The sequence below is a fragment of the Myzus persicae genome, unplaced genomic scaffold, assembly GCF_001856785.1.
Source record: "Myzus persicae strain clone G006 unplaced genomic scaffold, MPER_G0061.0, whole genome shotgun sequence".
NCBI classification, from domain to species: domain Eukaryota; kingdom Metazoa; phylum Arthropoda; class Insecta; order Hemiptera; family Aphididae; genus Myzus; species Myzus persicae.
This window is the reverse complement of record NW_019103867.1, coordinates 519632-537399: the sequence shown is the minus strand read 5'-3', so window position 1 is coordinate 537399 and position 17768 is coordinate 519632. Positions and strand designations below refer to the sequence as shown.

The window sequence follows — 17768 nt, the reverse complement described above, 5'->3', positions numbered from 1 at the left end:
TATAAAATCGAGCATTTTGAAGCGTTTTGACCATAACTTTTATTGTAATAATTTGTTATTATGTAGGTGTTAATCCTTAAAAATGTTTTTAAGTCTTTATTTTACTGAATTTAATGCAAGCACTGTTTACCAGGAGCTCTAAGAAGGCCGATTTCTTAAATAATTCTGTGTAGATTTTACAGGTACTTCTATAGCGGTCACCAGGACGGTTTATAGTACCAGATTGCGCCTGTATACGTTTATAAGTGTCTCCCAAGCTGCAGCTGATACCTTGCATGTTGATATCAATACGTCTTGATAATACAAATAAAAAGCACGGTTGTATATCTACAACCGTGGTAAAAAGTAAAAAGCCTTGTTTCATTATCTATAATATTTATGTTATGATGCCTTATTGCCTTGTATGTACTGAGTAGTAAATTGTAAGTCTTTTGAGTTAAGTGTATTGGGTATTTAAGTTTAAGCAGAAACCTAAGTCTCATTTAATAGTCATTAATCACCATTTAAATATTAAATAATCACAATTAGAATGGCTGTTGATTCAAAATACGCTCATTTAAGTGGTATTGTAAGTATACATTATTAGTTATTCAGCATCCACAGGTTACAATATTATAATAGTTTGTGGGTTTAGGTATCCACTAAAATAATTAAGAATGTAATTATAGATTTTTAAAATTATGCTGCTTTCTATGTTATATCATATAACCAAATAGTTATTATGTCTAATAAGTAATATTTATTACATATTTAATACCTTATGTAGATGAGTGATTCTAATCACTTAAACAAAATATATATAATATATCATTTAAAATATCAATAAACATTTTAGAATAGCTATAGAATTACAGTTTAAATACAATTGATGATAATAAATGTACTGTTCATTATGCTAATTTGGTTATTTCAATATCAAGACCCTATATTTACCAATTTTTTTTTCAAGGCTTATGACCAACCTGATGTCTATGAGACTTTTGAATTACCAGAAGATGACCAACAACTTGATTACGCAGAAGAGGTAAGGTTTAATATGTTTATATGTTTATATGTGTATGTTATACTGTTTTCATAGTATGGGAATCATATGTGATTAGGGATAAAGGTAGGGCAATTTTTTATTACCTTTTTATAAAATTAAAAAGACTTGTGTATTGTTTAAAATCATTAAATTATTCAACATAAATGTTTCCATACTAGTGTAGCAAGTATTGTTCTTGGGAAAGAATAAGCCTTTCAAAACCTTTTAAAGCGAAATTATTTAGTATCATGGGTATCATAAAACATTATACTTAAACTATGTTTGTGGCCTTGTAAAAATATTTGAATTCCATGAAAGGTTACTTTAAAAAATTTAGTAGTTCAAACAAAAAATGTACATTAAAACATCATCGACCAAAAACAATATACAAATGCATTCAAATTTAAGTCCAATATTCCAAAATGTGTAATTAATATAATTGAAATACTATTCAATATAGGACAATGAAGATATTGAACGTGTTAAATTGGTTCCAACTGAAGCTTATAAGCACTTTAAAGACAAAGTTGTCAGCTCAGACAATATAGACTTTTCTGATAAATTGGGCAGATCGCTAAAAACTGGATATAACTCTAAGTAAGTATTTCCAAATTGTATTTACTGGTTTGCATTTAATTTAACAAGATTATTTTAAAATTTTTAAAGCCAACTTTGGGAATTAGCTGCACAAGGAGAAAAAGAAACTCCACTGCAAAAGTATTATAGATTGAAGTTGGAAACTGAAGAATTGGTTCAAGAAATAAGTTCTTTGCAGGTTAATTTTTGCTATAATAATTTATATAGTACCTGATTTAATTATACTTCATTTTAGATATGATCAGAAAAATCTGATTCAATTAAAATCACATTCTTTTTATTACAATAATATTTACCTAATAAATTATAATTTAAATTCTATTTGTTTCATATAGCAGCACGGCCATATTTACAATTTTTGTGCCTTGGGTCAACCATAATTTTACCCCCCCCCCCCCACAACTAAAAAATAGATCCATTTTTTTGATTTTTCTTAACACATTTTTAGTTATAATTATTTATGGTTAAGTCATGGTTGTCTATGTACAACCATGATTATGTTAAAATAATATTAATTATATTCTATGCAGCACTTATCCGTTATCGTTGTACTGTTAAGTTCACAAGGGTCCGAGTCATAGTACAAATTCTTTCCAAAAAAAAAATATTTATTGATACAATACTACACTGAGTTACCGAAGGGGGCCCGGCTGCCCCCTAAATAGATTAATATTTGGCCGCCTGGGGCAAATGTCCCCATTGCTCCCCCCTAAATACGGCCCTGTATAGCAGTAAAAATAATGGAATCAGATAAATGTAATGGTAATCCTTACCTTAATGTATTAGGAGATCTGTATTTATTAAAATATTAAACTTACTATTTTCTTCTTATTTTATCAAATTATATATACTACCTATGAAAACTTATTATTTATTTATTTATTATTCAAAAAAAACAATATTAAGACCAAAATACTTATTTTGATAAATAACATAAATACTAATAAATAGAGAGCCAACCATCTGATTTTAGTTTTTAAGGGCCTCCTACTACTAAACATTTAAACACGTATATCATATTGACATCAAAATTAAAACAAAGCCGTGTTTATGTTATAAGAAAATGTTTAGGTGGTCCTCTGTACAATGGGAAATTTGATTGGGTACAATATTACTATGTATGAACCCAGGGATAACCGGGATAACTATTAATTGAAATGAATCAATATTTTTTTTCTTTTTTAGGAAAATAAAAATGATCTTGATGAGCAATCATGTACTAACATAGGGTCTCAAGTACAAGATGTTTTACTGAAACTATCCACATTAAATATAGAGAAGTCTTTTGAACAACAATTAGGAAAATTGGGAACATCTGAAATTGATAATTTACAGTAAGTGTTGTTAAAAATAATACTCAACTAGTTTTTAGTTTTTTTTTTCCGGAATAATAAGAGTAAATCGCTTGAATTAAATACAAAATCAATAATTTAAAGAATAAGACTTATGGTGCACACATTGAAAGTAATAATAACCAGTTTCATCTTACTCCTATAGTCTTGCTAGTCAATTGGAAACATTTGTTATTTGGGGATAAGTCTATAAGTATTCAAAATAGAATTAATAAATATGTCTTATATTATTATAGTGATAATGTATTTAAAAAAAAATCAAAATGAAATAAATTGTATATTATAAAAGAGGAATATATGCTAAAGACTGATTGGGAAATAATGTATAGATGGAAAAGTATCAGGAGCACGGAAAGACAAATTAGTAGTAATTAATAAAAATAGTGATTTTAGTCCCCACTCATCTGAATAAATTGTTGATCCAGGTTCTATTTCTTTAATTATTATTGTTCCCAATGTTTCTCAATTCCTTTTATTGACTATAAAATAACGACTTCCCAAAATTCTACCTTAAAAGGCTGCAGGTTATGAATATATTAAAAAAATAATAAGGAAATGTGTAGATAACTTATGAGGATAGCGTATTTCACCATTAAATTGATGGTAGATAGCATACACAATACACATGTATTTTATTCTGATTATTAATTATGTGTTTTAGAAAGTATGTAGAAACTGTTACTGAATTGTTGAATAAACGACCAGATAGCAGTGATAAACCACAAGTTACAACAGAAGGTGTTTCTGAGGCTTTAAATTTTCAAGCACTTATAAGACCTAATAGAGCTCAACTTGATCAAGTTTCTCAAATTTCTAGATTGGAAGAACGTTTGCGTAAATTGGAAGCAACAGTTGGAACTGGTGCTTTAACACTAGTAATGATATTGTTTTTATTTTAAAATTAATTTATTTTGATTTAAATATTTTAGGAGCAGATCTTGTTTAACATGTTTTAAGTTAGTTTTTCTTTTATAAATATTTTTTTCAAACCAGACTTGAAGAAATTGTGTCGCCTCATTTTGATGTTATTGTCACAAATTTTATTTAAATCAATCATTTCTTTTCAATTAAGTTTGTCTATTACTATGTTTCAAATGCTTATAAATTTTTATCAAATCCATTCAAATTACTGCTGACTTTCATTGAAAAAATGAATGCTATCACTAGGTTGTTCATTTTAATTTTTTAGAATAGAAATGATAATAAGAAGATATTATTATATAATATATTTTATCAATATCTTTAAAAAATATGTTTATGGAAAAGAAAATTAATTGAGAGTTTTAAAAATTGTTCAAATTCATTAAAATATAAACGTTGTTCACGTTTATTATAACTAGTGACTTTCGCTTATCATTCATTAAATATGAATGTGAATTTGTGTTCATGAACAGCATTCTTTTCAATCACTAATTGTAAGTTGTTAGGAACCAATACAGAAAAATCAGAAAATAATGGATGACACATAATAAATAAATCTATAAATTATGGAACGGTCTCTGTTGATGAGTTTTAATTTTAATTTTAAATATTTGCAGAAGCGCTTAGGTGTTTGTGAGAGTGGAGGTTTGATTGAGGCTGTTCGACTATTATTAGGACAGCTATCTGTCCTTAACTCAACACAATTAGATGCAGTAGATACTAGAGTCTCAAATTTGCTACCCAAACTTGAACAAACAGCAGCAAAACTAGATTCTCAAGATCCTGAAAAAGATAAAAAAATAAATGAGCTCTATGAAATAATTTTAAAAGCAACTCAAGAATCACATTTATTACCAGAAGTTTTACAAAGGATGGTAGCATTAGAATCACTGCACCAAAAAGGTGATTATTCTACAATTGTTTGGTTGTTAAAATATACCAAAGTATTTAATTAAAAATTATTGATGTGTGTGTCGTCTTAATTTAAATAGACCATTTTTTAACTACACCCAATATCTTAAACATATTCACTTAAAAAGTCATGTTTTATTTCAGTTGGAAAATTAGTGATGACTATTAGCAACCTGAGTGCCCAGCATACAGAAAATGCTCAAAATATTGAAAAAAACCAAGAGTTTCTTAAGACTATAGAATCTCACATTAATCAAAACATGGTTAAAATGAATTCTAATATGAAATCTTTGTATGAACGAGTGGAAGTTGTTGCAGAAAAATTGAAACAATCTGAAGCTTAAACTTAAAATAAAATGTACATCAGAGTATAAATTTTATTAATTGATATTAATCATAATGATCTTTTTTATATATATATATAATTTAGCATGTACAAATAATTATGCTTTTTAAAATTGTCAACTTGCTTAATCGTAGGTATCATAAAATTATTTATAATGGTACAATAAATAATCCATTTCATTGATGTTATTATTATTGTTTTATATTAATATTTAAGCGTAAAAACTTCTTATTAATCATTAAATTATATAAGTACCTATAACAACTTTTTATTATTAAATTATTTAAAAATAATGAATTTTTTATACCTCTCATGAATTCTCGCGAAGTGTTTATTTCATATTTTTATATCGGTGAGTAAAAAGTTTAAATGTGATCAGTTATAAGCATGGAATGAAATAGGCGTTTACCATGTTGCCAATGAATCAATTTAAATACAATTTTTCCATAAATGTTTACTATTGGTCATTGTATGTAGATCTTGGAAAATACTTTTACATTTTAATATTAATGGTCGGGCTCTAAAAAAAAAATTATATAATTAAAGTAGATATAAAACTTATTTTACTAAATATTTTGTTATGCCTGTAAATTCAGAATTAACTTTTAATAAATAATAATTTGCACAATAGTCGAGCGGCAAGTTTTCATGAATTATCGATGCACAAAATTATCTCGTATTCCAGTCGTTCTACGAGTTTGCAATGTTTGCATTGGTCGTAATTATAATGATTCATGAGGGTATGCTAAAATGGTAAATAAAATAGAAATCAACAAGTAGCGATGAGTGTAATAATAATATTGTATCGTCGAGGAGGAGGGTCCTACCACGTTCTGAACTAAATGTAGTACCTCCGCGGGTCATGTATAATTATAAATGCGTTCGTGAACGGTTTAAAAGGTCGTGAATTTCGTAAAAACGATTAAGTGCGCGGCAACCGACAGTACGAGAAATACAATAGGTACTTAAACTAAAAAAATAGAGTCCACGCATAATAAGTAATTCAAAATCACAACTCGAGAGCAATTGCATTAAACGGTAATGCAATATATTGTGTGTGCCTGTTATGACGCGTACAATTATATGGGCAAAGGGTAAACGATAATAGTATTACATTAATATCTGTTACGGTTTGTTTTTAATTTTTTTTTTTTTTAACTGAACTGAGCAACAGACGGACGATATTGGTATATTTTTTATCGTAACATGGCAGTAATATGCATGTGGGTAGTGGGTACGTGCGCAAAAAAAAAATGTACTTGTAAAAATACAAAACGCGGGCCTCGCGACAATAATTGACAAAGGCAGAGCGAAATGGCGGGCGGCAAACGACGCGGGAGGAGTAACGCATGTGCATTGTGTGAGTGCGCGTGCGTGAGAGTTGGTGCGCGGGAGCGTGTACGCCGATATAATATACATGGTACATTTGCATTAGTGTGTAGGGCGTGCGTGCGTGCGTGCGTGTGCGGGTTCGTTACGAAACGACGGCGGCGGCGGCTAGGAATCGATGCAGCGGTCACGTGACAGCGGCCGTCCAATGGGGGCTCGGCGGACGGCGCGAACAACATTCCGCTCGCGGGCGCTACCTATGTACAACGACCGCAACCGCCTCGTTCTCCATTTTGACGTCGGTTTCGTATCAACACGAATTTTGAATAATTTTTTATCTACGAAAATTGCGTTCCGCACAATATAAGTAAGTACTAAAATTCGATCGGCACCGGTCGAAAATTTTTCATACACGCCAATTTCTTGGAATATTTTATCATCCCTCTCGGTCGCTACCCGCCGCGAACAAGTAGGCACCAACTTAAACACAGAGCGTACCGTTTTACGGTAGTTGGTCAATCGGCGGCGGCGACTATTCAGTGGTGGCCGGGAAGATATTTCAAGTAAATTATAACGTAAATAAAAAAAAAAAAAGGACGCGACATTGTGTATGCGTGTGTGTGTGTGTGTATGTGTGTTCGTGTTGCGTTGTTTTGTGCGTGCGTGCAAGTTTGCCGTGAGTGCGCGCTTTTCTCTCTCATCCGCGGGCCCGTTCTCTATTCGGATTTCTTCGATTTCCGATTAAATTTAGGTTATAAAATTTGTTGGTACTTGTCGTCGTTCCGTTCTTGTTGATTTTTTTTCTCCCCCCGAGCTTCCGAGCTTTTTCATGATAACAGTGTTTTTGCGCGAATTTCAAAACTTGTGTTCGCATACCGTACCGTCCGTCGTCATTTTACTCGTTACAGCCAGCAACGCAGCCGCTGGTCCCGAGAGCCGTTATAAAAATATGGCGCCATTTGTCCGTACGCTCTAAAGTCCGCTCTCCCATACACCGCCGCGTTTGAAACGCAAAAACGAAAAACGATCCTCACTAACAGGTATTTAAGTAATGTTTAACGGCAACGAGCCGTCCAATTTTCCATCTGTTGTTGTTACGTTGTGTATACTCTCAAATAAAATTACCCTAAATCATAATTCTCACAGAAAATTCGTCCGAGACGTCTGATGTTGATTCTCCGAACTTCTAGTTAGCATATTATTATCATCATCATTATCCAAAACAAATTCTCGATACCTATTAAATTTTATGGTCATTCATGATGTTAACTTGCTAATCGCTGGTTGAAATTTATTAAAAACACCCAAAGTAAATCAATTTATTTGTCTATTGTGTACTGCATGATATGTTGTTAAATAAATAATTATAAATCATCCTGCAATTACTTGGGTAAATTAATTCTAAGTTACCTATTAATATTGATCTTTATCTCTATTCAATTGTAAATTCTGTACATATGTATGTGCTTGGTTTTACTCTGTATTTATTCTGAAATGCAGCATGGCACATAGCTACACATAGGTATATGTTAAATATTGCGTTCTGTTTATTATTGATGTTGTATAGTTATATGGAACCACTTAATACAACTCTCACATAAACACCTATTATATTTTATTATCATGTTATAGTCATGTTCATAAATTTATAAATTTCATAATGCATTTGAAATGGTCTTTATAACAATAATCTAATATTTACTTAAAATTAATAATATTCAATGTGTAAAAAATCTGTATACTTAAGTGTTTTTACATCTAATTTTAACTTAATGTATATTGTCTATTTATCAATCATTAGTTTTAAAATATTTTAATTTTTAGGCTTTTAATAATATAAATAAATAAAAGAAATTTTTAAATACCTAAATGTAACTATATATTTGTAAATTAGGTTATGTAACTAATTTACTATTGTTATTTTTTTTTAATGTATAGCATTTCAGTTTCTATGTGAAATTATATTCAGCAATAATGAGTACAGAAGTAGATGAAGCATTAGTTACTAAAGTTGATGAAGCAGAAACTGACGGAAGTGGTAATTTTTCATCATAACAATATTTAATTTGTACTAATTTGATTTTTGTTGATAGCTATCAAACAAGAACTCACCAATGTAGATGTGTTGGTATGTGGTTTATGCCATATAGGATTTCATTTTGTAGAAGAATTTCAAGAACATAAGGATGGAGGATGTAATAAAGTATCTGCTTTTCGAGTCCAACATAATCAAAGTACCCAGGTACTTAAAATACTTATCTTGAAAATATTTTTATTTGTTCTACTATTAACTGCTTTTGCATTTGGTACTATTAGGTTATATCAATTTAATACAAATAACAGTTTTAACAACATTTACCTATAATGTTCTAATTATAAGTATTTAAATTACATTTTTATTTTTAAAAAATACAAAATAATAATACGATTTTTAGAAAATTAAATATTTATTTTCTTAAGTTTTATTATTATACCCCCAAGGTAGAGGGTATCCACACTGGTGGGCCTCCCTCCTCACGCCATTCATGTTGTTCCTTATTATTATTACCAAATTTACTTATTGTATGTATAAATAATACAGATTGTGAATATTCTATTTTATCAAATAAAAAAAAAAAGTTTTATTATTTGATGAAATTTAATTTTAATCAAAATATTTTATTTTAGGAGAACAAACCAAACATTCTTGGATTTTTACTTTGGAAAAACTCTCAAACTAAACAAATAGGTATGTACAATAATCTCAATATCTCATTATAAGGTTAATTTAATTGCTTTTTCATTATTTCATTGCAGAAATTGAAGAGTCATGGAAAGTGTATAAAATGTGGTCTGTCTTACCTGACACCGTTAAAGACTGTTGGATAGAAGCTGCCAAAACTATCCATACTTATGATGAGTTAGCTAGAACTATTCCCGATAAGGTTGGCATAATTTTGTTCTCATACATTTTATTTTCTATGTATTTTAATGATTTTATTAAATCTTAGATGATTAAACTTGACACATTACCAAGTACTTCAAATGGCAGTTTAGAAGAACAGCCACCAGCAGTTATGAAACCTAGTGGGGAATTTCCTTCAGGTCAAGAGTTTGTGGTTGAACGAGTTGTTGCCCGTCGTTTTAATCAGAAAAAAAGACAATTTGAATATTTATTAAAATGGGAAGGTTATCCTCCTGAACAGAATACGTGGGAGCCTGCAGATAATATGTCTGCTTGTTCCCACCTTATAAAACAGTATGAGGATTCATTAGTTAAAAATGGTACCGCGTCTACCCCAGGAAAGAGGGCAGGACCTGGACGCCCACGAAAGATTGAACAGATACAAAATATGGGGGTTGTTAAACCTAAAGTGTCTCCACAAGCACAAGTTGAACAAATTGGAATAGCAGGGTAAGATTAATAGTTTTGTATACCTACTTATGACTGGTCGAACAAACTATTTTAAACATTTAATTAATAGTAAGTAACCTGTTCAACATGACGTAGTGGCCTTTGATTGGTCCATTAATTTTAGTTAAATATTTTATGAAACCCTAAGCTTTTATATTGTAAATATTAAAATAATTGTGGAATTAATGGACATAATATATATATAATCTTACACAAGTTCTTAATGGATAATATACAATTTGAAATAATTCTAATATTTATTTTATTTACTGTAAAAATTATTTTTACAGTAGATTTGATAACTTGGTTGATATGCCAGGCCCCCTGCTGATGTTAAACTAAGTATATTTTTGAAACTGCTGATATAAGTATTAACATTTAAGTATTTTGCTACAAACAATTTTTAAAATTAAATAATCATTCATAAACTGTAATGATTTAATAAAAGTGTCCCTAATTTAATATACTTTTTTAGTAGGTACTTTGTGTATTACAAAGTGTTATTTTTAATTAGTTTCTGGGTTTTGAATAATAATAAGTAGCCTTTTTTAACTGTTTTTAATTGATTTTGAAATTTGCATTAAAGGAGGCCAGTTCGTAGCAGCAAACAAAAAGCAATGGACCAAGTTAAATATTGGTGTGGCACAATGAAAGCCACGGAAGAAGTTGTTGAAAATAAACCATCTCAACCAAACATTTTAAAACGTGATTATATTATGTTGGAAGAAGAAGAGGAAGACGAGGACACTCCAGTGTTAAAGAAAAAATATTTTCATCCAGATTCTGAGGATGAAGACTGGGATGATCCATCATTGCATAAATCGAATGCCTCAGTTAGTGAAAATGAAGAACCTCCTACAAATTGTGGAAGAATTTTAATGAGAAGTAAGTTAATCATTTATATGTATTACATGTTGAGCATAAAATAGTATTATACATTTTTGTATTTCAGTAGATATTAATTTTTCATTTAAATATCAATTTATTTGTCATAAACTCTTTTTGTGGTCATTTAGTGATAAATAACTGATGTGTTCATTCTCTTTCAACGTTAAAATACATTGACATTTAAATTATTCAATTCAATATTATTTATTTATTTTTACTCTTGTTACCTTCTAATTTGTATTTTTTTTAAAGTTATTATTACTAAGTACTAACTATAATGGTATAAAAATGTTTGTATTATTGTATTCAAAAAGTTTGTTCTCACGTATCTCCATAGTTCAACACCTGAATTACATGTAACCACTTAACTAACTTGTACACTCTGATGCTGTTATTATGAATTTTTTTTGTGGAAGCAAACACTACAGCATATACTAATATGCCCTCTAAACTTAAATATTAAATGCAACAGACGCGACTATGTGCTTAGCATAATCAATGGAACAAATTAGGAATATAAAATGATAAGCATCTGTATAGCCTGGGCTCAATAAGAAGAAGAACTTAATTTTTATAATTTACCTATTGCAAGCATTAAAACATAGTTTATTTATATTTAGTACAATATACGCATACAAAATCAATGATTATTCTTTAGAACACTGCTATCTGACCCCTTTAAGAGTTGTAAATTCCAATATTCATTACTTATGAATGAAAAATAATATAATTTTAACATTATTAAAAGGTCAACTGACAATGGAGGAACGCATAAAGTATAATGTTTCAAGAAGTATTACAAGACCGTCAGTATTTCCCGTGTTGAAAAGAGAAGACCGGATTAAAAAAATTAAAACTCATTTATCTCAGTTTAATAATTTTCATAGAAATTCTGAAATAGGCTTATTACAAATATCACCACATTTAACTCAAGTAATGTAGTTGTTTAATACTGTACGTTTATTTGCAATAGTTATAAATTTTCAAACTTTCTTTTAATTTTAGGTGACTTTAGCATCAATGAAGGGTTTTGTGAAATTAGAAACTAATCAAGTTCCACTAACTGGTTTATATCTATACTCTAATATTGAAGGATTTACTAGATTAAATCATAGTGATAAGACTCAATGTATGATGATGATGATGAAGAATAAGGATGAACCAAAAAAAGGGAAAGCGATTTATGCTGATGGAGCTCAAGCTCTGCAACCTCAAAAAAAAATTCTTGACCTAAATAAAGCGAGAGAAACTGTACACCAGTCATCTCCTTTAATGAAATCCTATGCTAAGAAGTATGGGGATTATAATTATTATCTAATATAAAAATGTGTGTAATATTTTATTGTATGTTCCTTAGACCATTTGTTCCACCCACTAAAATTCAGGCTGCTGTAAAGCCTAGACCATTTTTACATAAAGTTGCTGCTGCTAATCCAGAGTATGAAAAATCTTTGCTGCAGGTACTAAAATGCAAATTTATCATTTTACCTGCTAAATATGATGTAATAAATATTTATACTTTAATTCTTGTTTTTTTTAGAAACACCAAGGTTCTCCAGGGATGAAACCTCATCATAATAATATGACATTTGTTCCTAGGCGTACTTTAAATAACAGAGCAGTCCAACAAGGTAATTATTGTTTTTAGTAAATGGCACAATTATTTTTTTTATGAATAAAATGGTTATTTATATTTTCTGATTTGGTTACCTAAAAAAAAATATATATATTAAGTAACTGCTTTTGTTTTTATTTGTGTATTCAATATTTTGTATAATATTGTTCTATAGTTTTTGAATTTCTGATATTTTTTTTCGTAATATAATAATAAAATTGTTATACTACTTAATTTCATAACTACCAAGAAGAACTATTACAACTAATAATCATGTTTCTTCATTATTAAAATTGAGAACAAGATTGTGTCTCAAAATAATTCCATTAAGATTATGAAATTGTGAATAAGTTACAGATCTGTCAAAAAATACCGTATCTATGGCCATAATTTAAATAACGCATAATACTTGCCTTAAACTATTTGTATTTATTTTTGATTACACTAAAATCTAATTTAAATTATTCACATTCATTTTTTTAACATTTAAATTTTTAGCAAGATGTGTTATTCATATGTTAATTATTATTCAACATTATAAATATTGATAATACTTATTTTATTTAGATAACAGTAATTTATATTTTATAAAAACAAAAGCTATTGTAAATAGTGGGTGTCTCAAATTTTAAGTTTATGCGAAATTAATCGCTGCTGTTCATGGCCAATATTTTCCAGGTGCTTTCGCTTATAACACCCTAGAGCAGTTAGAATTTTGGGAAGACACGGCATCCGACACTGATGACGGCGGCCTGTCGGACCATTTCCCATCAGAAGGTTCTTGATTTTTAGATTTTCGTTTGAAACAAGTTTTTCATATCATTTTGACAGATTTTTGATGACTTACATCTTGGTTCAGAAATTATAGTTATTATTCTTACACTATTTTTAGTAAATAATAGTTTTAGAAAACGCAACATTATGGTCACGACAGCAGCGGTTATAAGCCGCAATAGAGAATCTGCTTTTATTTAAAGGATGCTCATGACGTTTGTCATCAAAAGTTTGTCATGACACTTACAGTCAAAATATATATTTTATTAATCATTTCAGACGTTTCAATTCCACCTAATAGTCCAAATAGACCATTAACACTTTGTCCAACAACTGGTAAAAGATTAATGAAAGCTGAAGGCGAAAAAACGCCTGAACCTACTCCACCATCAAGTCCTAAAACAATGATAACTATTGATGATTCACCTTTAATGGGTAGACAACATGACAATTCTTCATTACCAACAATAATTAAAGTATGCATTTTTTTTGTAACTGAATTAAAAAATAGATAAATTAATGAGCAATTTTTTTTAGTTGGAACCTGGAACTGGACATTTAGGAAATATAAACCCTTTGATGTCTTATGGTGAGCCAGAAAAAGTGAATATAAATCGTACACCTCAGATGCAACATCATCAAGCAAGACAAAGTTTTGTTAATTATAAAGACATTCCAGCTGCTTCAAATTCTGGCCTACGCATGAAAAAAACGAATTCAAGGCCTAATAATAACAAGTGTGTTTAATTTTATTCATAACTATTTTCTGTTGGATAAAATTTGTTGGTATAACCAAATATCTTTTTAATCCTATTTATTTTAGCAATAAATCGCTGCATGTGAGCTCTGGAATTTCAAAATCCCATAGTTCCCTAAATGTTCCAGCTCGAAAAATACAACAGAAACAACAACAGCAGCTGCAACAACATCAACAACAACAACAACAACAACAACAACATCAGCAACAACAACAACTGCAGCAGCAACACCAACTACAACATCATGAACAACAAATTACTCAACCTTTCCCAGGACAGCAGGCTATACTGACAGATGAATCTGGTCGTTTAATATTATCTGCTGATGATACTGATAGTATGATTACTTTAACAGGAGACGATGGCATGCTCTATCAGGTAAAAATATTAGATTTAAATTGATATATCTGAATTAAATTTGTCTTATTACAATTAAAAACAATTTTCTTAAATGTTAATATTCTGTTTTTAGGTTTCCGCTGCACAGTTAGCTGCTAGTGGAGGTACAGTTTTATTAGCAGGAAATGAAGGAGATGGGCAACAGTGTGTATACCTTACTGATGATACTAATGGTAGCATAATGCAAACCAACCAAAATCAAGAAGGAATGATAGCATTAGATGATTTTGGCAATACTGTTGGCCAATTAATGCCGCATCAGGTATGTAAAAATAAGTTTAAAAAATAATCTACTGTATGTCCATAATTTTGTACTGATGTATTATATTTCTCATATTTTATATTATAGTAATTAATGTATTCCACAATTATTTGTCTTAGCTTGACTTAGGCAACTTGGTGACTGATGACGCGGGAAATATGTACATGAAAGATAATGAAACTGGTCAATATGTACCTGTATCAGCAACAGAACAGGGAGGCCAAGTTGTTATACAAGCAAATGAAAACTTCACACAAGAACCTCAAGTTATGCAAGAAGATTCAGATCAATTAGTAGCTCAAATTGTTGATGCTGGAGAGCCAACTCCTGGAGGTATATTTTATTCTTTTGTGTTTAGAAATTTATGTATTTGACTAATACAATATTTTTTTTAAATAGGCGGTCCACGCAGAGTTGTGCTGCAATTACCTGATGGTAATTTAATGGTGACCGAAATGGACGAAGAACAGTTTGCTGCTTTGGATATGGATAAATAGTATACATTATAGAATGCTATTGATGCTAAACAGTCAATACCAATTTTTTCTGATATTTTAACAATATTGAATAACTCAATTTTTAATATACATTGTTATATTTTATTCGTATTAACAGTATGACATTAAATTTTAAGATTTTTAAAAATCTTTCACGTATGACTGATTCAAATTGAAGAAAGCAAAATAAATGTTTCGTTATTGAAAACAATACATTATATATATCAAAATATATATTTTACCATATAAAAAATTTATATTATTCAGATGGGATGTTAAAAATGTATAATTACAAAATTAAGGTTAACTATAACATTTTTTTTTATTTTCATTTCTTAACTTTGATTGATGAATTTTAAACTTAACCATTGTTAAAAACGTATTTTAACAAATAATAAAAATGTCGTTTTTTTAATACTTTTGGAAAATATGTTAAGTGAATTAGTTTTTTTTATTTGATCACTTGTTTAAATAAAAAAAATAAACACTTGTAGATTTTATGTAAATAACTATGGTTTTGGTTGTTACTAAAAAGTCAAAACCATTATTATTTAAATATACAATAGTTTTAACAAATGGAATCAGTTGTGTAAAATTGTCATGTATATAGACTAGATTTTATTGATAAAGTATATTTATTTTAATTTTATACTAAATATTTTAAAATAAAATCAGAACTAAGTTCTCTTTTATACATGTACATAATTGGAAATAAAAAATATTATACTTGAATTATTTTTTTTATGTATGCATATTTCAAATATATTTTGTTAACATGATAATATACGTCTGAATACATAATACTTACTATGTTAATATTCCGGTGTACTTATCTATTGCTGGAGACCTACTCATGGGTCCTGCGTTCAAGTATCACCTCATCGTAAACATTACTTCCCCACAACGGTCAACTTACATACTCTGAATATATAGTATATACTACAGTATTACACTCACACGCACAGATATGTGACTTGGACTAAGATAAATGCAAAGTACTTAATAAACCAAGTACACGCAAACAGTTAGGTGACCTACTTTTATAAAAGAAATGAATAATTTCTAATAAAAAGGAGAGACGTGACCTATTTAGTATATCTTCCAGTTTTATTATATTATATTGGGAGGTATGGCCACTTAAACCAAACTGAAAAAAGAACAAAGGTTATTTGTAATGAAGTACTTTGTGATAATGAGTGACGAATCCAAGAATTTTGATTGTGAATAAACGTACAAACCCAACCAACGCTCATAAATCATGGTACTGTAGAGATCACGGGTGTATCTTGCTCAGCTGGACTGATTTTGAAACTATGATGCTTTGTTATTATTAAAAATTGGAACCCATGATAAATCTTCATGGATCGATTTAAGACAGCTATTATCTTAGCCAAAACATTCCAATCTTTTGTCCATCATATTGATCGGCCTATTAATGTGATAATTTCTTTTAAAAATGATTTGGTTTCATTATTATGTCTACTTGAGATATGTCAATCCACTTTTCCCAATTTCACCCCCCCCCCCCAAAAAAAAAAAATTAAAAAATAAATAAATAAAATAAAATAATAACTACATTTAGTGAGAATATTTTGAAATTTCTGAATTTAAATCAGAAATCTTAGAATGCGGACTGACCGATCTCCAGTAGACATTTTAACGAACTCAGATTTTGTGTTTGTTAAGAAAAACGCCTCCAAGGGAGTACAAAGAGCCACTTTGTCATGAAGTCACCAAGAGTAGGTACCTATGCTGCAGTGACTGAGTGGATAGTACTACAGTAAGCCCAGTACGAAGTATACTAACTTCGTCAGTGAATGAGTAGTTACAAAATGTGTTAATTTTTGGGTGTAATTATTTTAAAGTTCTTTTATCTAGTAACTTATAGGAACCTATTAAGACCCGTCAATCGTACCTACTGTTAAAATTAAAAAGTGCAATATTTGTAAAAATCAAACAAATTTAATTTGCGATATATGCTTATATTATATTCTCTTTGGGAAAAAATGAACCATCAACAAAATTCATATTGCATTTCGTTCGTTGTCCAGGAGATATTCGTCGATTGCTAATTTGCATCGGCAGTATAGTTTTGATTTCATCTCAATCATTATCTCTTATAAAAAAAGTTATTTTCGTACTATACTTTATCACAAAAAAAATGTATTATAATTTATAGTTCAATAATTTGCATATTTCCTACTTGCATTTTTTTCTAACATCGTGATTTTGAATTATTGAAAATTGATTTTACTTGGGAACGAGTACTAAGTTTAGTAGTAGGTAATAGTTCTACTGTAACGAGAAACCGCACTCTACAAAGTGGAACGATGATGGATATCAAGAATGTGATTTAAAAAAATTTACGTTGGAGATAGGTACAAGGTTTTTTTTTAATCTAAAATATTAAAAATGTATTCATTTTAGGGACGAATTTTCACTAAATATTTATACTAACATTTTCAAGACAAATTGTTTTGTATGTTTTAAGCTATTTATAAACATTTTAAAATTTTGACTTATTTTAGTTTTATTCAAATTTACTCAGAACAACAATTTGTTCATGAATAAAAATGCTTAAAAATGCAATAATACAATGTCATCCTTATTAGTTGTTCTCGCAATAACTAGAAATAGGTATAGAGAATACAAAATAATTTTTATACAAGTTTTTTAAGTAAATATTTTTAAGAAATTAGA

The 17768-nt window shown here is 29.2% G+C and overlaps 2 protein-coding genes across 5 annotated transcripts; both read left to right on the top strand.

Moving 5' to 3' along the window:
* The first annotated feature begins 322 nt into the window (after positions 1–322).
* On the top strand, positions 323–5163 carry LOC111035645 (dynactin subunit 2). Its single transcript, XM_022317342.1, has 8 exons — positions 323–568; positions 950–1024; positions 1485–1621; positions 1691–1799; positions 2807–2955; positions 3635–3848; positions 4512–4797; positions 4951–5163. The coding sequence occupies exons 1-8, from the start codon at positions 530–532 to the stop codon at positions 5148–5150; spliced, it is 1209 nt and encodes a 402-aa protein (XP_022173034.1). The 5' UTR covers positions 323–529; the 3' UTR covers positions 5151–5163.
* A 1554-nt stretch (positions 5164–6717) lies between these two features.
* On the top strand, positions 6718–15261 carry LOC111035612. Of its 4 annotated transcripts, none has more exons than XM_022317292.1 (18): positions 6718–6848; positions 8420–8519; positions 8575–8723; positions 9149–9209; positions 9278–9405; positions 9472–9875; positions 10462–10760; positions 11512–11696; positions 11769–12055; positions 12121–12223; positions 12304–12394; positions 13057–13155; positions 13432–13628; positions 13690–13889; positions 13976–14288; positions 14383–14571; positions 14691–14904; positions 14971–15261. In XM_022317292.1, exons 2-18 carry the CDS (start codon positions 8456–8458, stop codon positions 15066–15068), a joined length of 3081 nt encoding a protein of 1026 aa, XP_022172984.1. In that variant the 5' UTR covers positions 6718–6848; positions 8420–8455; the 3' UTR covers positions 15069–15261. The 4 variants fall into 4 exon arrangements, with proteins under 4 accessions (XP_022172984.1, XP_022172985.1, XP_022172983.1 ...); XM_022317293.1 differs by lacking the exon at positions 6718–6848 and adding an exon at positions 6859–7044; XM_022317291.1 differs by lacking the exon at positions 6718–6848 and adding an exon at positions 7100–7521.
* Positions 15262–17768: the final 2507 nt, after the last annotated feature.

Bases quoted from the DNA above. Each gene is read 5' to 3' on its own strand.
- LOC111035612 (XM_022317292.1), top strand. From the start codon at position 8,456: ATGAGTACAGAAGTAGATGAAGCATTAGTTACTAAAGTTGATGAAGCA. The intron at 8,520-8,574 runs GTAATTTTTCAT...TTTTGTTGATAG, and splicing joins AGCAGAAACTGACGGAAGTG to CTATCAAACAAGAACTCACC. The intron at 13,156-13,431 runs GTTCTTGATTTT...TAATCATTTCAG, and splicing joins GGACCATTTCCCATCAGAAG to ACGTTTCAATTCCACCTAAT.
- LOC111035645 (XM_022317342.1), top strand. From the start codon at position 530: ATGGCTGTTGATTCAAAATACGCTCATTTAAGTGGTATT. The intron at 1,800-2,806 runs GTTAATTTTTGC...TTTCTTTTTTAG, and splicing joins AAGAAATAAGTTCTTTGCAG to GAAAATAAAAATGATCTTGA. The intron at 4,798-4,950 runs GTGATTATTCTA...GTTTTATTTCAG, and splicing joins AGAATCACTGCACCAAAAAG to TTGGAAAATTAGTGATGACT.